Below are 21,120 nucleotides of genomic sequence, written 5' to 3' on the forward strand. Positions count from 1 at the left end.
AAAAAAAAAAGTTAAAGAAAAGGCGTGAAGTCGAATTCGAACCAATGTGTCTTCCCCTTGTAAGATCCAAAAAAATTTCATTAATTAAGATTTTATTTAGCTATATCTCTGGAACCAATGAAAATAAATGCAACCTATATATTGTTCAAAAGCTCTAAATGAGAGCTTAATACTGCAGCTAAGGAAAAGTCCAAAATCCAATTTTTTTAGATTTTGGGCTTTTTTGGATACTTTTGGGCCAGTCGATTGTAATCAAAAGGGGAGGTGCACAACTAAACATTACAACAATCCTAAGTCCAAAATTTCAATATCCTGCGGCAAATCGTTTTTGAATTATGCGAGATACATACGTACATACGTCACGCCGAAACTAATCAAAATGGATTCAGGGCTTGTCAAAATGGATATTTCCGTTGAAACCTGAAAATCGAAATTTCTTGTGATTACAATACTTCCTTTACTTCGTACAAGGAAATTTATTATAAAAAAATTTATTTGAAAAAGGAAATGTAAAAATTTATTCAGTAGAAGTTGAAATATTTCTACAAAAAAAAGAAGACATTTTTCCGAAAAATTTTATTAACACTGTTGCCGATTTTTGGTTTGTATTTTATCTTTAAAATAATATCTTCTTTTTTTGGTACACAGTTTTTTTATTCATTAACAGTTCTGGAGCTTGTAACTTAAGATGAATAACGGACAATTTCACATTTCTCAGGTGCAATACGGATAACAATAACAAATTTTAAATATGATAAAAATCGCATACGTTCATGTGTTTTTAAGATTCTTTAATACGAATATAAAAAAAAAAAACCTTTTATATTTAAAACCATTGTAGGTAGGTTTTGTTGATTAATTTAGTTATGCTTATATTTCTTTGTGGTGTATATATATATATATGTACAAAGAATATATAATGAAACCATTTTATATATATATATGTGGTTCATTTTATAAAATCATTTAATAAAAGGATTTCCTTTAAAATAAAATTTCTTCTTTTTCTTTTACAAAACATTACACTGATATAAAAAAATGAACAATATTTCCTGGGGGTTGTCTTCTTAAGAGAAAATGGGGTGTTGTTTTTAACGACAAACCACTCTATTGTTATAATGGATGTTTGGTAATGCAAAAAGAGGGTGGATTTCTTGAATGAATTTTATTCCCTTACCAGTTTTACTACCGGTATGATGGGTAGCTATTCCTTCTTTTAAATCTTCTTTTTTACAACGAAATCGAAAATTGGTTTTAAAATTAGATGATTACTCATTTTTATTGGGAAAGAATTAAGTAATATATACTACTATGTTGGATCTAATAACAGAAAATTATTTTTATGCTCTGTAAAAATAACTGATGGTCGTCGTCAGAAAAGATTAAAATAAATTTACAAAAAATATTCTAAACAGTTTTATTTATTTTTTAACAAGAAACAGATTTGAAAGATATTATATTAAAACGGTTATTCTAGTTGTTATGTGGCATAAAAAAATTTGAACACATTTTCTTGCCTATTTCAACATACAACAATGAAAATCGTATCAAATTTGATCATCGAGAGATAAATATATATTTTTTGTATCTGGGATTATAAAATTTGATAATTTAAAAATTAGGTTGGCGTTCATGAATGTTTTTTAATCATAAAAGTGGGGGACATTTTTCCAACAAAAAGTTTATGATGAGAAAAAAATTGTTATAAAGTAGAATTTCTTTTAAACTTTTATTATACGGGAGGGATCATTTGAAAATTATTAACTTAAAAACTGGTTTATGTATACTGATTATCGTGAAAGCATGCGAGTGTGTGAGTAGTATATGGGTATGAAGGAAGCCTCTACATTTAATTTCATTTTGCAATAATTTTGACTTTAGTGTTCACATCTTTTTCTTTGGGCTTTGAATTCTCTTAAAAATAATTTCAATGAACTACAGCTCATTAAAATCCTTTAATTATCTAATATTCCCAAGGTTATGTATCAATACTCCCATTTTCTTTTTCAAATATCATTTTCTTATCATAGTCTAATTAAAATTTCTTAACTACAGGTTTATTTACTAACTTCTTAGTTTTGACATCTCGAACAATCTGACTGTAATCTGCTTCTATTGTTTTCACCGAACGTTCTAATACTGGTTTCATCGTTTCCAAGTTAAAGTTCTTCATAGGTCAAACTGATACTTTTAATGGTACAATTAACATTATCTTTCAAGAAATAAACTCAGTTATATAGAAATAATTATCCTCAAAAGTACATCACTCCACTCACTCAACATTCAACCACTCTCTACGGTGTTGGTTCCATTGTCAATATTATCTACAGAGTCAGTGTCAAAGTAAGCGACACTTTCTCCAAGTCGATCCAATATATCATACAACCTCGACCGTCCGTTGGCTGTTAATGTAAAAATAGCTGCAAATATATTAGTGCTGGTATATTAGTTTTGATATCATCTACAAAATGATCTTTCATGCTGTATGATATCTAAATGATGTTATCATTTAAACGTTTTAGATTTGCTTTATTCAAACTATCCTCCATTAGTATCTTTTAGAATTAACAAGGAACAGTCACAAAAACAGTTTTAATCTTACTCGTTCTCTGTCCTAACTTACCAAATAAAATATTCAAACGTATTTTTGCTACAGCTCTCTTACAAGGATTATCTTCAATCTTATTTTTATCTAATGCTATACTTGTACTCTGTTTACAGCTGTTACATACTCTTCCGCAGTTTTAAGATCTTTCTATGTAGGCGATGTTTCAAGCTAAATCTTCATAAAATTTCTGATGCAATCTTGGAACAACTCGTATGATTTTTCTTTAAATCCCAAATTTCATGCACTTCCAAGATCTTATAACCTTTCTCAATAGCTTTATTCAATTCGATAGTTTACCAAATTCCTGTGACAGCTCTCTGTGATTGTTAGTACGTTTACAAACTTTAGCCTCCGCACAAACAAGACGCTGCGGAAAAATCAACTTGTTTATCTTAACTAGAAGCCCTAGATGATACAAAATTCTTGATACAAGTACTTTACATTTAACATGTCCAAACCGATCGCCAGGATTGTAAATCTTTATCTTCTTGAATTTAATAGGATGAACAGTTGGATAATTATTAAAGAATATCAGTGTGGGATACAGACTTATAACATCTATATACCTCCAGTTTGTTGCCAGTAACTTTCAGCTTAAAAGCATTGGTTTTTCCTCCAAACAAAGCATCTCGAGCTGTAATTAGTTCTATAAATTTCACTTTTGAATCTTCATCCATCTTATTATATACCTGCAACCAATCCACACTCCAACATTTGTATAACATTATAACCTGCCTTTAACAGTTATGTTCTTTCTTCAGTCTTGTTATATAAATCTCCCATGCTTTCCTTCTTACCATTATTTATAATACCTGGTCAATTGAAATTATTTTTCAAGGTCAAAAGTAAAAGATGTGAATACTAAAGTAGAAATTATTTTAAAGTGGACGATCCCTATGTTCCTATATTTTACTTGGGTGTGTGCGTGCGCGCGCGTGTTTGTTTAAATATTAATTAATTTAATTGTATGATGCGCTGGAAGTCAGCTGGTATTTATTTCAGCTTTAATGTTCAGGTAGATTGCTGCTATTCCTATTTGAATAATATGAATGCTTGTCATTTGTTACATTTCAGGATCGCCCAACCAGGATGTATTACAGTGTTAATGTATCCTTATAGTTGGAATTCAACAACAGAATAGTAGCCCGAGAGACTATATCAAGAATTAGACGTGAGTGTATTTATACGAGGAGAGTAAACTAAATGTTGATTACGTGATTAAAGCAGGAGTAAGCAGTAACTCCTGCCTGGATCGAAGTTTGATACGTAACTTTTGTAAAAAAAATCGACTGGATTTTAAAAATTCTGTTCTTTAACTAAAAATTTGATGTGGACACCACATGACTTCCTTGTACGTCTATTAAATTATATATACAGATTTTTTGCTGCACCTCATTTTAATTTATTTCATTTTTGAAAGTGAGATACGATCCTCCAATTCGTTAATAAAGCGGATAGTTACACAACTGATGAAATATTAGTTTATATTAACATCAAATATTTATACAATTACTAATTCAATAATCTTACATGAAATATTATGATAGAGTAAAAGTCCCTTTATTACTCGTATTACTAGATCAGTATTATTCGTATCTTCATGAGTTGCTGAATAATTTCGTGATTATTTGGTGAATAATCGAAAAAGAAAAAATTATGTAGGAAAATTAAATATAATATGAAGAAATATATTTCAAAAAAACGACAAGAAGATGAATATGAAGAGAAAGAATATGTTAGGAAGAAGGCAAGAATAAAAAATTAAGAGAAGATGATAAATGTAAAGAGGAAGAAAATTTTTAAAAAGAAAGAATAAAAAAATTAAGAGAAAATGTTAAATATAAAGAGGAAGAAAACGTTAAGACCAAGGAAAGAATAAAAAGATTAGCAGAAGATGATAAATATAACGAGAGAGAAAATTTGAAAACTAGAGAACGTTTACTCAAATTAGAATCAGAAGAATTATATCAAACCAAAGAGCGATTAAATGATTAGCAACAAAAAACAAATAAACGAATTGGTGATCAACTCCGACTTAAGGAGAATATTGTCCGACAATATCATAGGAGTAATGAACAAAAAGATAAGAATTTTTTGCAATTTATTAAAGATCGGGTGTATGCCTCAGTTTATATGTTGTTCTTATGAAGATCTATTTTTCAGTAACTCTGTAGTTAACTTTAATGTACATAAAATTAAACACAAATTCCAGAATAAATTAAATAAAATTAAACGGAAATTAAACAAGAAAATGTAAAAATAGTACGATTCTAAATTATAATTTTCAATTAATATTAATTGCTCGTAATCAGATGTTTCACCAAATCTATTACATATACACATATGTAATGATGACTATTAAATTACATATACACATTTTTAAAAGTACATAAAATTTTATTTCACTAATAACTTGTTTTTTTCATATTTTTTTAAAATTATTATTATTGAATTATTATTTATCGTAAAAATCTGTTTACCATCACGGGTTAATAATTATTAAATTATTATATTTAAAATAAAAAAAGAAAGTTAAAAAAAGGAGATGACGTCGATTCGAACCGATATGTCTTCCCTTGTAAGACCCAAATATTTCATTAATTAAAAATTTATTTAGCTACAATTCTGGAACCAATGAAAATAAGTATCACTTATGATACAGCATTGAAAAGCTCTCAATGGGGGCTTATTACTACAGTTAAGAAAAAGTCCAAAATTAATTTTTTTTTTGATTTTGGGCTTTTTTGAACACATTGGTTCAGTTGAAGGCAATCAAAAGGGGAGGTGCAAAACTATATGTTACAACAGTTCTAAATTCAAAATTTCAACATCCTACGGCTAATCGTTTTTGAGTTACGTGAGATACGTACATACGTACGTGCGTACAGACGTCTAAACTAATTAAAATGGATTCAGTGATAGTCAAAATGGTATTTCCGTTAAAATCTAAAAACCGAAATTTCTCGCGACCACAATAATTCCTTTTCTTCGTACAGGGAAGTAAAAAAAAAAAACAATTAAAAAACTTATTAAAACAAATTAAAAAAAAAAAATACATCTCCTGTTGCTGTAAGGCTTTATTTGAATGGTATTTTATTTTTTTTTAAAGAGTGTATGAGTTTTTTTTTTTAAAATTAACTTGTACGAATGTAAAAAGTTTGGGTAGTTGGACATCTTGAAAATTGGAGTTCAGATAATTGCCGTCCCACTGCATTCATATATATAAGCACTGCCATACACCTTCATTTCTACTTTTTCTTTTTTCTTTTTTAATACTTTACGTTATAGCATTTCTCATTACATAACTTTATTTAATTCTCATTTTTACTATTATTATTATTTATTAGGTAATGAACTTGTAAACAAATGGTTAAACAAATATTTAGTGCAAGTGTACTGACTACATTACACATGGTTATGCCTGAATTCTGACAAATAAAAGTTTTTCAGACTGAACCATGAATTGCCATATTTTTTTTACTGAATTTTCTTATTTTTTAATCTCAATCCTGGAATTTGGTTATTCAATTCTATTCTAATTATCCTAAGATGATTATAATCTCCTCAGAAAAAATCTTACTTCCTCCTACTTTGCTAAGTCTTACAACATTTTACCTTACAGATATTTTTTTAAAAATAATGTAGACTATAACAACTATTTAAACATAAAAATCTCCACATTTTGATTTAAAAAAATCACAATAGATTATTTTCTTTTCTGATACCTTTGATTACTTCCTGCTTAAGATCTGATGGAAGACTATTTTATTTTATAAACATTTTAAATGATTGCAGATGATCATATTTTACTAAAAGAAAATAGTAAAGTTTGTATTTATCAATTTTCAAATAATACAATACTTTTTTTGTTTGTTTGTTCTCCTGCTCCCCTGGACCGCCTCAATAATCCCATATTACTCAGCCCAGGGGAGTGTCCTTGTGACTCTAATGAGTCTAATGAGCCGGCAGTACGTCCGGCATGGCAGGTCGGCTCACCGGTTTCGGATCTTTTTCTTATTTTCATCTTGCCTCTGCATCTAACCGCTGAATCCAGGGATACCGGGCCCGGCTATGCCGTTCCCGGATCCTGCCCCAGCAGCCGGATCTCGCCTGCTGACACAATAATACAATACTTAAGTTTTGTAAAAATTAATTTCAAAAAAGGCCTGATATAAAAACAATTAAAAAGGAATGAAAAAGTAATGTGTATTTTTCTTTCTTTCTTCGACAACTTACGAGTATTTATGTCTTCATGGGTAAACAATTAGGGGTTCTTATAAAAATATAAGGTAAAATAGAGTTCACTGGTATTGTATCTCAAAAATTACGGTTTTATCGAAACCTTCCTTCTTTTCGTCCCAGAACCATCCACACCAAGTTAAAAAACTTATTTCAGAAGAATTTAATTCTGAAGTGAGATATATAAAAAATATTGATAAAATCTGTGCATATTGGAATTAGTATATATGTTACAAATAAGTAATCTTGTCCTTAAAAGTTTAAATTTCTGTTTTTCATTAATGATTTTTGTGCCTTTTAATATAAAACATAAAACTTAAACATAAAATTTAACATAACATAAAATTTACCGAATTTGGCAAGAATATTATTAAGTTAATCTCAATTTAGTTATTTTTACAATATTTATTTTCTATTCCTAATGTGTATGATGCAATCTGTTCAACTTTGGAACAATAAGCAACTCCATGGTCCAGTGAGATGAAGATAATCTGGTATGTATGTCATGTAAATTAGGTGTAGTTCTGTACAGGCAACCACCGGGTTGATCTAGGGGTGAACTCATTACAAATCAGCTCATTTCGCACTTGAGAGTTCTAAGGTTCAAATCCTAGTAAAGCCATTTACTTTCATACGAATTTGAATGCTAGATCATGAATCCGGTGTTCTTTGGTGGTTGGGTTTCAATTAACTACGCATCTCAGGAATGATCGACCTGAGACTGTACAAGACTACACTTCATTTACATTCATACATATCATTCTTATTCATCCTCTGAAGTAATACCTTATGGTGGTTCTGAAGACTAAACAGAAAGAAGTCTTGTACGACAAACTCAGGCTAACCATTCTTGAGATGTATGGTTAATTTAAGCCGAATTATCAAAGTATACAAGTGTCCCCTATCAAGTACTCAAATCTAAAAAAACAAGTTAACTTTACTAAAATTTGAATATCAGAACTTTCGACTGCGATAATAACTAGACAAATTTTACAGCTTATTTTTAGAATAAGTTATGCATTTTTAAACGTATGTAATTTTATGATGAATTTTAATAACTAATAGAAATTTTTATAGTACTTTAAGTACTATATTTGATAAAAAAAGTTACGTAATAGTACTTGAGGTATGCTATCTTAATTAATATTTAATACATAAAATGCATTAATGTTGCAATCGGCTTGTAAGAGTGCATTCACTTAACCATGTTATTTGAATTTTGCCGAATTTCAAGAAATTTAATTGTTCTTAATTGCAATATAATGTTACTAAATACTAATGGTTATATTTTTAACGCTGATCAAGTTTTATTAAAAACGGGAAAATGTGATAAAAAATATAATTATTTGAGACAACAACTACAAATTAATCAGTATTTTCATTTTTTTTCCTCTTTGAAAACTTATTTTAAGAGTTGCAGTCTTACAGCAGCATCATTCTGTGTATTTTTGTTTCACAAAAACATTGTATTTAATTCTAAAACATTAAATATTGTTAAGTAAAATGTATAAACTACAGACTATAGTGATTTACAATATGAGTTATTTAATTTTTCTATTAACGGTATGTATTTGCAACAGTTTTTTCTTCAAATTAATTTAAATCCAATAACAGTTTAGGTTTTGATATCCTTCCACAAAGTGATAAACTCTTTAAACCACTCCAATTTTATTTAAGTTATATTTTATCTAAGCAATTACATGATAATTTTTTCACGGAACAGTAAGACAAAATATTTTTCTCATAACACTAAAATTTTTAAACGAATAAAAATTGCTCTTCCATAAGTTTTTTCTAAGATAAAATCATCACCTCCTTCAGTAGGGTTTTCAGTAGCACATATTAAGAGTGAATATGTAAAAAAGGGTTAGAAATCAACTAAAATATTTTATCAAGTAATATATTAAATTATGCTAGTTTTGCTTATTTAACATATAGCTTTTGACAAATTTAATATGTTTCTATAAAATGTATAGTTCAAGCCTGTTATGATCTTGTTTTTTTTATATTATAGACAAAATTAACACATAATTATTAATGCATTTGCGTGTGAATCCTGTTTGTACGAGACGGTTTGTGAAATTTGTTCCTTGCATCTAGGGTTGAATGGACATCAGATAGAAGGAACCACGTGTTGGATTCTGCACGCAACAGAATCAACTTCTGTAAACCATTTTTTAGAAACAGGAAATAGATACTCAAGATGTAAAAATTATACAAAAGTCATATAGAAACCAAGATCTGAACACAATTGAGAAATATGAAATATTTATAAACACAAATCTAACAAAAACAAGATAATAGAAACAAATAAAATATAAACTGAAACTGATGATATTGTTCAATTAAATGCTTTTGGGTAGTATTTTTCTTTCATCTGGAAGATCCTGGGTTTATATCCCAGTCAGGCTTGACATTTTTCATATACTACAAAATTTCCACACCATTTTTTCCCACACAAAAGGTATGTTTATGTAATGGATTATCATCTAAAAACAAATTATCTAGCTTTTAAACTAAATAATTTTAAAAAAAACATGCAATAAATAATCTAAAAACATTTTATACTACTAACTTTATTAAAAACTTTAAGCTCTTTAGTGAAGAAGACCATGTACGTGTTAATTGGAAAAATAATATTAATGTTAATGAATGATAACTAACTTTCCTCAAATTTTAATGTTTATACTTTTTATTTTATTAATCCCATCAATAAATCTTTTATTTTTATTTCAAATGGAACTCATTATAACAATCCTTTTACTTTTATTTACTTTTTTCAGATTTGTTCTACATCAGCAATTACTGCCTCTGTACAGGATATAAAGGAAAAATTGCTCAATAATTCTCCAACTTATGAGCCTTTCTCTACAACTGATAAAGATGATCTTACTTGTTCAGCTATATATTCCTGTGCTAACTGTACAGCTGTACGTATTTGCCGACCAAATTCATCCGGTCATGGATATACTGAATATAAAACAGCCAACTGTACTGGTGCTACACCATATTGCGATCCACCAACTGGTAAAGTGAATATATTTGTTTAATTATAAATAACAACATGGTTATAGTAGTGTAAGATGATGGTGGCATTTTTAAAAATTAAATAAATTTATTTTTAATATTTAGCATCATTTCTCTTTAATTACTGATAACTATAAATTTTATCTGTACCCCATCTTTACCACCATTTGCCAAACAAGTTTTGTCCTTACAAGTCATCAAAGTTTGTTAACGCTACATATAATTAATTTGTATCCTATAATTTTATTTTTCATTGCGTATTATAAGCATTATCAGAATCATTAAATTTATAGACGTTTATATTATTTTTTTTTAATCTTTACGATAGGTAAGTAATTCTACAACAGATCACAGGAAATATAATAATAAAATTATTTTAAAATATAAATCTTTGTCGTGAATAAGCTGAACAAAATTTTATAAATAGAATACTCCTAAACAGAATTGATTACTGAAGGTGGTTGTAAAGACAAGTGAAAATATTTTTAAGGAAGTTACAAGTATTAAAAATATTTTATTATAAAATTTGGTTCAATTTGTCATTATAAAAGTATATATTTTAAAATAATACTCATCACCAACCTTAATGGATAAAAACAGTCTAAATATTAACGGATTCGCCCATTTAAATTAAAATAATCTAGTTTGTATGTATTTAATTCTGTGAGCCCAAATTTTATTAAAAGATTGACATTAAAAATATAACTGAATAAATATTAACAATTACCGATTTACGAAATTTGAATTAAAAGAAAAAAGGTATTAATTTTGCCTAATGAATTTATTGTAAAAGCAATTTATTTTATCTACGTAAAATACATAAATTTAAAAAAATTAATAAAAATATCTGCCATAAAAATATGAAAAACCAAACACATACTAAGAAACAAAATTGGTTATATTTTGTGAATTAACCACCTAATCATTTACATTAAAAGACTAACCACTGAGGTGGCAGTTTTATAAGTTGTCCGGTCATTTTCAGGGAAATATTAAATAAAACTAATGTTATAAACAAATTCAAACAAAACAGCAAAGGTCATAAATAAAATTTTCAGTAGTATTATAAAAATTGCACAAAATATATTGTCAACAGTCAAAAGTATTAAATTATAAATTAAATGTAACAAAAATGCAGCCCTCCCTGGCGAGAGTGGTAACGTCTTGGCCTTTCATCTGAATGTTCCGGGTTTGAATCCCGGTCAGGCGTGGCAGTTTTTATACACTAAAAAAATTCCATTTTTCATATCCACGCTCAAGCTTCAAGCTTATGAGGCGATATCATCAAGCAAAAAAAAAAAAATATATATATATATATTGCAGTTAAAAGCAGTTATTACTGACAAATTACGTTAACAAATAAAACAATAAAACTTATTAAAAAATATGTTAATAAACATAAATAAATAAAACAATTAAAATGTATTTGATAAGCAAATATTAAAATTACTATATAAAATGTACCCATTTATTCATAAAAAATAACAATAGCTTTAATAAGTGTGACTTAAAGAGAGTGTACAAGATTATAAGCAATGACTAAAGTATACACTCGAGAATCAACAGATTCAACCAGTGTTATAAAATATTTAAATAGTAATAAAATACAGAGTGTTTTGAAAGTTACACTGTGAATTGGAATTATGTAAGTGAAATGACGAAATTTTCTTAATTCATACTTTGAATTTTTGTTTAATTATTTTATAGAAACGGGTATCACAATAATTTGGAATGGGACGCTCAAAAATGAACTCGTACAACAATTCAAACGTTTGAATTTGTTTTCAAACACGTTATTGCTGTTTATAGTTCGACAGTCCTGCATGAACTGCTGCAATATTCAGCTTATTTTGCTGGTCCCCGTAGAAAGTAATCTAGGAGAGTCAAATCAAGCGATCGTGTAGGCTACAAAGTCCTCGAAATGATTCTTTCACCAAAGATATTTCGTAAAAATGTCATTGATCTATTAGCTGTGTGCATTGTGGCGCCATCTTGTTGGATCCGATCGTGATTGATTTCCATTTCAATTAACTAACTAATGAAGTTTGTTAAAATAGCACAATGTCAATTGCATTTTCAAAAAAGATCAGCCCCCCAATCCGCCTTCTACTCACACTCAAACAGACTCCAGTTTTCGCTTCGTGTAAAGATTGTTCGTTTTAATTCATGGGGGTTAGTTATCGACCACATTGGTGTATTTTGTGAATTAATGTCCTCCCAAATGAAACCACGTATCATCTGTAAAAAAACGCAATGTCGAGGACATCAACGGAATTTTGGTCAATAAAACGTTTAAACCATTGACAATAATTTAAAGTTTTGCCACGAACTATAGGTTTCAGTTCTAAACACACATTATTTTGTAGGAGTAAACTTTCAGTTCTTCTCTTAAAATTTTATGAGCGGTAGAAAGTCTGATATCTTACTACTGTGTTAACTTATGCATCGACTTTGATAGACTTTTTGCCTTAGCATCGGAAGTGTCCAGCAGTTTTTGTTCGTTTAGTTTAGATGTCTTTTCGATTAGCATCTTCAACAGAGCCTGTTGTCCAAACTTTTTCGCTAAGATTTCCAAGTGAATTGCACTGAGGTGCAGTGAAATTTCTCCCAAAATTGAGTCCTTTAACAAAACTGATAGTTACGGTGAAAATCTGATCGTTAAACTTGAACAACCTGTCTGCCATTTTTTGTTTATTAATGAAAAATTTACATCTCAAAATTGGATTGAGGAATCACAATGTTATTTAGTATACACATTTATACTAACATTGTCTAATAAATAAAAAATTACAATCTATACAGTTCACAATCAGACTGATTGTCTTCTCAAGAATCTGGTCATTTAATTTTCTCAAGAAATGTGGCATAATTTTTTTTTTTTTTTTTATAAAAAATTGTCTTAAAATTTGGTCACACAACTAAGTAGATTTAAGATTTGATCAAGTTTTGTCGTTCAGTAAAATAAAAATAAATCAAAATTAATGATAATTTAATAAGCAAAAATGTTTTAAAACAGTGATTGAATGGATATCGAAATTTTTAAAAGTTTTGAAAATATATGTACATGATATTTAAAAAACAAAAAAATATATATCCGCTTCAGAATATTTTCTTTTGTAATCGGCGTGTTTTTTCTTTTGTTTCTTTATTACAAGACAATTTTTAAAGATTGACAAAATTGTATGGGTTTGAATGATGTCGCTTTTCTGTTAATTTTAAAAACCTTATTTATATTGTTTCAATTCGATTATATTTTTGAACTCGTTTCAACATATTTTATTCCAGGTTTAAGGGGAGTCAGGACTTCGAAAATCTTATTTATATCTTTTTTTTAATCACTTTATAAACACAGAAGTATCCCTAGAGCAACTTTGAAAGTAATAAAACCTGTTTTTCACGCTTTATCAAACCGTAATTTATTAAGTGCATTCATGGAACTACGCAAAATGTAAATGAATTCTTCAATAATGTAGTGTGGACTGTGCTACCAAAAAATGTACTTACAAAAAGAAAAACTCTTCAATTTAGCGTGTATGAGGCTGTGGTTACATTCAACAAAGGAAATATTAATTGTGATATTATTCATAGACTTTAATTCAACCTGGATATTACATGGTAAAGACCATGAAAGAGCTTGACACACAAGTTGAAAAGTCAATTTCATTATACAAGAAATTAGCTACAAGAGAAAAGAAGGTTGCCATGAGAAAGTAGGAGGAGCAGCAGGAAGAAGAATATGAAGCTGACCTGTTTTGAGGTTGGATAAAGTTTTATTTTACTTACGTTGTATTTTATTTTTGCAATTTTGTGAGTTCAATGATTTTAGCATAAAAGGAAAATTTTCTCGGAAACCAAATGATCAATCAAACCCAAATTTTCAAGTACGTCTTTACATATCTATATTCACATTTTAACATGAGATGTTTGTTGAAAATAGTTTCTGTATATTTTCATGCAGTTAAATTGACCAAAATTTGATACATGTAGAAATAGAATACAAATCATTATTTATTTTTTAAATCAAAATTTAAAAAATCCTCATGTTAAAATATGTATCAAGGATACAGTAAACAGCCTCAAAAAAATTTCATAATGATCAGATTAACACAAGCTGAGAAAATGTTCCTTATGTTACTGTGGGGAAATAGGTCGGAAACAAAACTCCTGACTCCTCTGAAATAGTTTATTTTTAAATATTATTTTTAGCTTATTTAAATGATTTTGGAAAGTTCAATATGGTGGTAAAATAATTTTCAAAAAACTGGGGTAGTAAAATTCTAAAAGGTTAACTAGCGGTGTCGTACTAAATATGATGACTAAGGACAAATAAGGCAAATAAAATATGAAAATATGTTAACAAAAATTAATATTGCACAGTAGTATTCAAAGAATTTTAAAAGAAGTGAAAAGCAGTCATGGTAAGTATGGACTTTATTTTGAATGTATTTCTTACGAAGAACAAAACAAAAATTTCTATTGATTTTAGTAAAATTACATTCGTGAATCAGTAAAAATCATTTGTAAATAAGTAATTTGCTTTGTGTTAACGCCAAAAAAAAATATTTGCGGTGTATGCATTGAGATCTCTCAAATGTGTATTTGTTCAATAGTAGATGGTTATTCCAAAATTTTTTATATCGGTTACACTGAAAATCCACGTGAGAATAAACATAATCACTTTCTTTAAAAATAAGGTTGGTTTTTTCATTTTTTTAAACTATAAAAAGATAGTAATAACATTTATGTGTGTAATTAAAACAGAAACATCATTAGAAAATACCTAATAAAATAAATAAAGCTAAACCACACATTTCAACTAGTGCACCAACGTGATCTTGATTCGTGAGAACACCTAATCCGAGAAATAATTTTTTTTCAAGAACATTGTTGTCTGAATAAAAACCCAACTTAAATTGCTAAGAGTAACAAACCTTTTTGATTTGTAAATTAAAAAAATAAAAATTTAATTTATTTTAAAGACTGCATTTCAAATATATTTTTTACTTATTCTAGTACTTATGAACATTATTTTAGATTTCTTATGAAATCTACCTAATGTAATGTAATGTAATATGTACCTATCTAATGTATCGTATTGTAATGGGTACCATGATTCGACTTCGGAAAATTCTGACATATCTTCGCGTTTCGCATGCCCTAGACCCCAAAACCAACGTCAGTTTAAAACTTTATATATATATATATATGTATAAATTCAAGTTTTACTTACCAACAATTTAAAAATATTTCCAAGTACTTTCGGAGCTGCTACACCATCATCATACTAATAGTAATAGTAGTAGACATGTTACGGACATGACGTTACACTTTTATTGACGTATAAATTATTTTTTATTTCTTGACGATCGACTTTATGAACATAACAATTTTAATTTAAATATGTTATACATATGCCATATGAATTTTTAATTAACTTCTTATAAGAAATCGCTGATGATGGAGTAGCAGCTTCGAACGTTCTTGAAATATTTTAAAAGCGGTGGTAAATGGAACTTTAATTTATACAAGTGTATTAATACCAACAGTGCCAAATGCTTAGAAAATTAAATCTATATATATTTCACTTTCTTGTGGAAACGATAACTGCCTTAATTTTGAGCTACTCACTTTCAAATTGATATATAAAATATAACGACCAGAAATCTCGGTCGAGTTCGAGACCAAAAATAGAGAATTAATGGGCAAAATCAGACCATGGTTGTGGAAATGAGGGGGTTATTTCGAAAGAACAAAATATCGCTATAACTTTATTAGTAAATAAAATATCGAATTAGTTTAAAGCTTTTATTATTATTTGGATAAGGGCCTAAAACTTATCAAAGGATTTTGATATCATCAACCATTGTCCCAGGGGGTGGAAAAAATGGGGTTTCGAAGAAAAAAAAATCATACCTTCCTTAATAGGCACAGTGTAGAATCGGTTTAAAGTGGTCGTTAGTTCTCTAAACATTACCTAAAACTTTTGTCTAACAATTTTTGATATGACCAACCCTTATGGCAAGGGATGATCAAAATATTTAATTGCAAGAAGATGGGACTTATCGTATGCTAAACGTGAACTTTTTTCACATCCAATCATTGCACTGAGTAAAGTTTGAAGTTTTTCTTAACTTTAAGGTGGAAATATTTTTTATTTCCTACTTAGCACCGGTGAAATCTGCCTCCGCCTTCGGTCGTGCCGATAGAAATTTTTTTAGTATTAACTTTGCTTTATTGTTTATGATTATGATCAGTTTTTATAATTTTTAATGACAAATTTTGTTTCTTTCCTTTTTTTAAAGGTACTTGTGTAAAAACGCCGACTATAAATTGTGCCAATGAAAATGAATATGTTTGTTTACAAGATGGAACGTTTCCACACCCAAGTGACTGTACTAAATATTATAAATGTAAAAATTTACAAAGTTATTCGATGAAATGTACACAGTCGTATTATTATTATGATTCAGCGGCTGAAGAATGCGCTTATTATAAAGGTTGTTACTCATTTCAATGTAGTGGATACAATGGATACAAAAAAAAATATCCAAATGATGCGAGTATATATTCATTTTGCATTAATGGCATCGGAACAGTTGTAGACCGTTGTTACGGTAGCGATTTATTGAACGAAACAAGTCAACAGTGCGAGCCAGTTTGTAGATATGAAGGACTGATACCGGACACATCTGATTGTACCCAGTATTACCGCTGTAATAAAGTACCAAATAAATCTGATTTTATAATGACACATGTAAAATGTCCTGAAGGTGAAGCATACAGTAGTTACGAATTTAGGTGTGTCTCTATATCAAAGGTACCATCATGTCAAAGTGAAACTTCAATAACTACTGCTGCAACTACTATTACTACTAAAATTACTGCTACTACTGCACCTACTAATACTCCTCCAACTCAGAAGCATCATTTTTTTTAGAATAACTACCGATATTTTCAGTATCGGTGCCAACCATACCGAAAGATACCATACACCGATACTTAGGGTAAAGAAAGAAGATTTTATTCCCAACGAATGTCAATAACGCAATAAAGATTATGCTATTATTTATTCTCATGATTTTATTAAAATAAATTTGTTTATGATACTGTAATATGATTTTATTTCATCCTGAATAATTTTACAACCAAACTATTTTAATAAAATTCCAATAAAACACCACACTAGAAAATAGAATAGACTAAAAAACACCTTTTAGTCTAAATAATATAATTGGAAACACAATAATTCATCAATTTACCAAAATAAACAGCAATAAAAATTCTACTCTTATATACATTAATAATTAGATGTAAACTAAGCTGTATTTTCAAAACTGATTTACTGGATCTGAATGTTAGAGAAATCATTTCTGATTTCAAAAGTGTTAAAAATATGTACATATTACTATTTCTACTTCACTGTTATTTCTGCAGCACTGAGAATGATGCAGAATTTTGTACATTCGAAAGTGGCTTGCCACTATATGTTTAAAAAATGTTTTAATGTTTTTAAAGATTTTTAATTATTTTAATTAATTATTTGACTGCACATATTATTTTAAATATGTAATTAATATTCATGTTTTAACGTTTTATTAATATTTTAATATGTAATTTTTAATTTTAATCAACTGATGATGTGGAATTTCCTCGAAATGAGACTGAGATGAATATGTTCATATTACTCCAGTATCGGCAATTATGTTTATTAACAAAGCAATTTAGAAAGAAGGTGCATTGTCAGAAATTTTTTTTTTCGTGAACATTAGATTGGCATCTATTAATTGAATAATTTTTTTCATAGAATTCAACCCTTCTGTTAGCATCATTCTCATTCAATTTTTGCTGCAGTTGAATTTTATACGGAAAATATTTATTCTATTTTAATGTAGTGAAAACAGAACCATAAGAAACCCCAATTTTACGGGTTATTTTACAAATTGAACTCTGAGGATTTGCTACTACATTACCCAAAATTTCAACCGTAGTTAATTCGTCTAAAACCTTTTACCCTGCACGTTTCTTATTCATGACAGTTCCTGTTTCTTGGAATTATTTTACAGGTTTTTTCAGTCTGAAACATTTTTATTTGAATGCCGTTCATAAACGCTTGGGCAGTTCTTCTAGCACATTTATTTTATTCTCCGAATGTCAAATGAAAGGATAAATGGTAGACAAAACGTTAACCAAATGCCAATTTTAACTGAAGAATACAATAATTTAAATAAAATATAATGAAATAAATACAAGAAATACTTTGTGCCACTAATTATATACAATATGAAAGAAAACAATTTGTAAAAATTTATCATAGAAACTAAGTTCTCAATAATCGGCAGAAAATTATAACTTGTTATAACAAGACAATCAATTTTTCAACATGTTTCCAGTAAAGTGTAGACTTATTACTGGTTTTTTGTATGTTTAACTGATGTTATAATGTTGTGTCTATTGGAAAATGTTATAAATGCTGGAAAAACCTAAAACTCAAATTTCTAAGAAGAACGGACGAATTCAGACCTAAAATAGAAAGCTTTGGGTCAGTAACACTGTATCCAAATATAATCTAAAAATGATCACATTTTTAATCATAACTTCATACCAGTGAACCGATTTTTATTTTATTTGTGCCAAATAACTTGTCATTCAAAGGGCCTTTCAATGACACATCACAAGGTACATCGTCTCATTTTAAAAAAAAATCTGACGTGGACAACACACGAATTCCTTGAACGCCTATTAAATTACATTTACACATTTTCTTAAAATTAAAAGTACGTAAAATTTTATTTCATTAAACATTTCTGCTATTTTTTATTTTTTTTGTTATTTTTTATTTATTTTTTTGTTTTTGTGCGAAAAACGTCTGGGCGTTATCATCGCCCGGAATTTGATTAATAAAAGGGTAAAATAACTCCAAAATAATAAAACTAATAAGGTGTAAAATAAATATTAATCATATAATAAAAATTTATTAAAATTTATTTTTTTGTTATTGAATTATTATTAATCGTAATATTTTTTTACAATGAGAGGTTAATAATTATTAATAAAAAATATATTTAAATTTAAAAAAAGTTAAAAAAAGGACATGAAGTCTGATTCGAACCGATGTGCCTTCCCCTAAGATCCAAATATTTCATTAATTTAAATTTTATTTGGCTATAACTCTGGAACCAATGAAAATAAGTATCACTTATATACATCGTTAAAAGGCTCTCAATGAGGGCTTATTACTGTAGTTAATAAAAAGTCCAAAATCCTAATTTTTTTTTATTTTAATCTTTTTTGAATACTTTTGATCCAGTCAATTGCAATCAAAATAGGAGGTGCACAATTAGATGTTACAACAGTCCTAAATCCAAAATTTTAACATTCTACGGCTAATCGTTTTTGAGTTACGCGAGATACATACGTAAGTACAGACGTCACGCCGAAACTTGTCAAAATGGATTCAAGGATAATCTAAATGGATAATTCAGTTTAAATCTGAAAACCGATATTTTTCTCAATTACAATACTTCCTTCTACTTCGTCCAAACAAGTAAAAAAACATAAATTTATTTTGCACGGTAGAATTTTAATTTTTACTTAATCATTATTATAAATAATATATTTACTCTTAACCACAGAAATACACCCGAAAAATTTATGCATGTTAAGTACTGTTACTAGAAAAAAATTTGGCCTGATATGAGATTCTTGAAAATCCATTTTAAAAAAAAACGCGGTTCCTAATAAAAAAACTGAGGAGTGAAGTGATTTCCCATTGTCTTATTTAATGTGCTTTATTGTGTGTTTTATAAAATTGATTGAGACATCAATTTTTAATTTTGATGTCTCTTGTAATTTGATATTTTACATGCGATTGGAACAAAAAATATAGGTAAAGTAAGAAATTAATGTTTTCTTTTGTTTTTTTACTCTTTTTGCTTCTTGTTGTCGAGAAAAAAAACATGTACATTGGCCGTTACTAATAAGGTATTAAAAATATTTCTTATTTAAAAAAAACACATTAATTACATATATTAAAACGTGTTAAATGTATTTTATAAGCGTATGAATGTGGTGGATGACTACTCAACCGTCTAGTGTCTTTGACACTGGAATCAAACAGCTCAGGATAAAGAGTCATCCCTTACTAAGTGCCAACGGTCACGTATGATAACGGAAGAGCTGGTAAGGGTCAGACCATTATGTTGCTCTTGGAGAGTGAAATTATCCCTAGAGATGAAAGTACCACATAGATGGTCAACGACATTAGGATGCAGATAATCACGATATTGTTTTCACTACTACAAATAGCAACAGTTACTGTGTGAGGGAGCGTGTAAGTGTGTCTGTGTATGAATAAATAAATAAATATATATATATATATATATATATATTTTTTTTTTTTGAGGAAGAGAGAAAGATATTTATGAGAGAGTTATGAGAGATATATACGTACGTACGTACGTACATACATACGTATAGACGTCACGCCGAAACTAGCCAAAATGGATTCAGGGATGGACAAAATGGAAATTTCCGTTGAAATATGAAAAACGAAATTTTTATCGATCATAAAACTTCCATTACTTCGTACAAGGAAGTAAAAAACAGCTGTCCAAAAATATTTTATGTAAAAATAAAAATTATGTAAAATTCGTATTTGTCATTGTTAGTAAAAATGGAAAACCTTTCTAGGTAACCGATGCTCATTATGTAACTTTTATAAAAACCTCTTTTATTTTATGAATGTTGCAAAATCTTGATCTTTTTTATTTTGTGAAAAAAAAACGTAGCTACAACTAACTATTTTAAGTGTAAAATTAAAATTTTTCGCTGTTTATAGGCATGGAAACTACATTACTGATTATAAATTTTATAATATTAGCTATTACCGCCGTAACTGAACTCGAAACGGGAGTTTTATAAAATTACCTGAATATCAATAAAGATGAAAAAAATCTTACAAACTTCTTATCCAAAACACTTATTTTATACAAAAATATAATCAACATTCATATGTATTGAAACTAATACATATTAAGCATGAATTTTTTTCAGATTAGGTATTCTTGTATTTGCACTAATTGATCTTTGCCATATATCTTTTTAAAAAAATATGTTTAATTTTAATAACGATGCAGATATTATGTAAATTTCATAAAATGAAAAAAGGAACCCGCCTAGACCTACAAAAAAAAAGGCGGCAAAGAGTTGCATAATCTTCCGGGTGAATGTTATGGAACTTTGGTTTG

The 21,120-nt window shown here is 28.3% G+C and overlaps 1 protein-coding gene across 1 annotated transcript; it reads left to right on the forward strand.

The window, feature by feature from the left end:
- Positions 1-8,249: 8,249 nt before the first annotated feature.
- LOC142321522 (uncharacterized) lies at positions 8,250-16,986 on the forward strand. Its single transcript, XM_075359674.1, has 3 exons — positions 8,250-8,410; positions 9,631-9,874; positions 16,177-16,986. The coding sequence occupies exons 1-3, from the start codon at positions 8,351-8,353 to the stop codon at positions 16,809-16,811; spliced, it is 939 nt and encodes a 312-aa protein (XP_075215789.1). The 5' UTR covers positions 8,250-8,350; the 3' UTR covers positions 16,812-16,986.
- The last annotated feature ends 4,134 nt before the right edge of the window (positions 16,987-21,120 follow it).

The sequence above is a fragment of the Lycorma delicatula genome, chromosome 3, assembly GCF_047948215.1.
Source record: "Lycorma delicatula isolate Av1 chromosome 3, ASM4794821v1, whole genome shotgun sequence".
Classification (NCBI taxonomy): Eukaryota; Metazoa; Arthropoda; class Insecta; order Hemiptera; family Fulgoridae; genus Lycorma; species Lycorma delicatula.

Bases quoted from the DNA above. Each gene is read 5' to 3' on its own strand.
- LOC142321522 (XM_075359674.1), top strand. From the start codon at position 8,351: ATGTATAAACTACAGACTATAGTGATTTACAATATGAGTTATTTAATT. The intron at 8,411-9,630 runs GTATGTATTTGC...TACTTTTTTCAG, and splicing joins ATTTAATTTTTCTATTAACG to ATTTGTTCTACATCAGCAAT. The intron at 9,875-16,176 runs GTAAAGTGAATA...CTTTTTTTAAAG, and splicing joins ATATTGCGATCCACCAACTG to GTACTTGTGTAAAAACGCCG.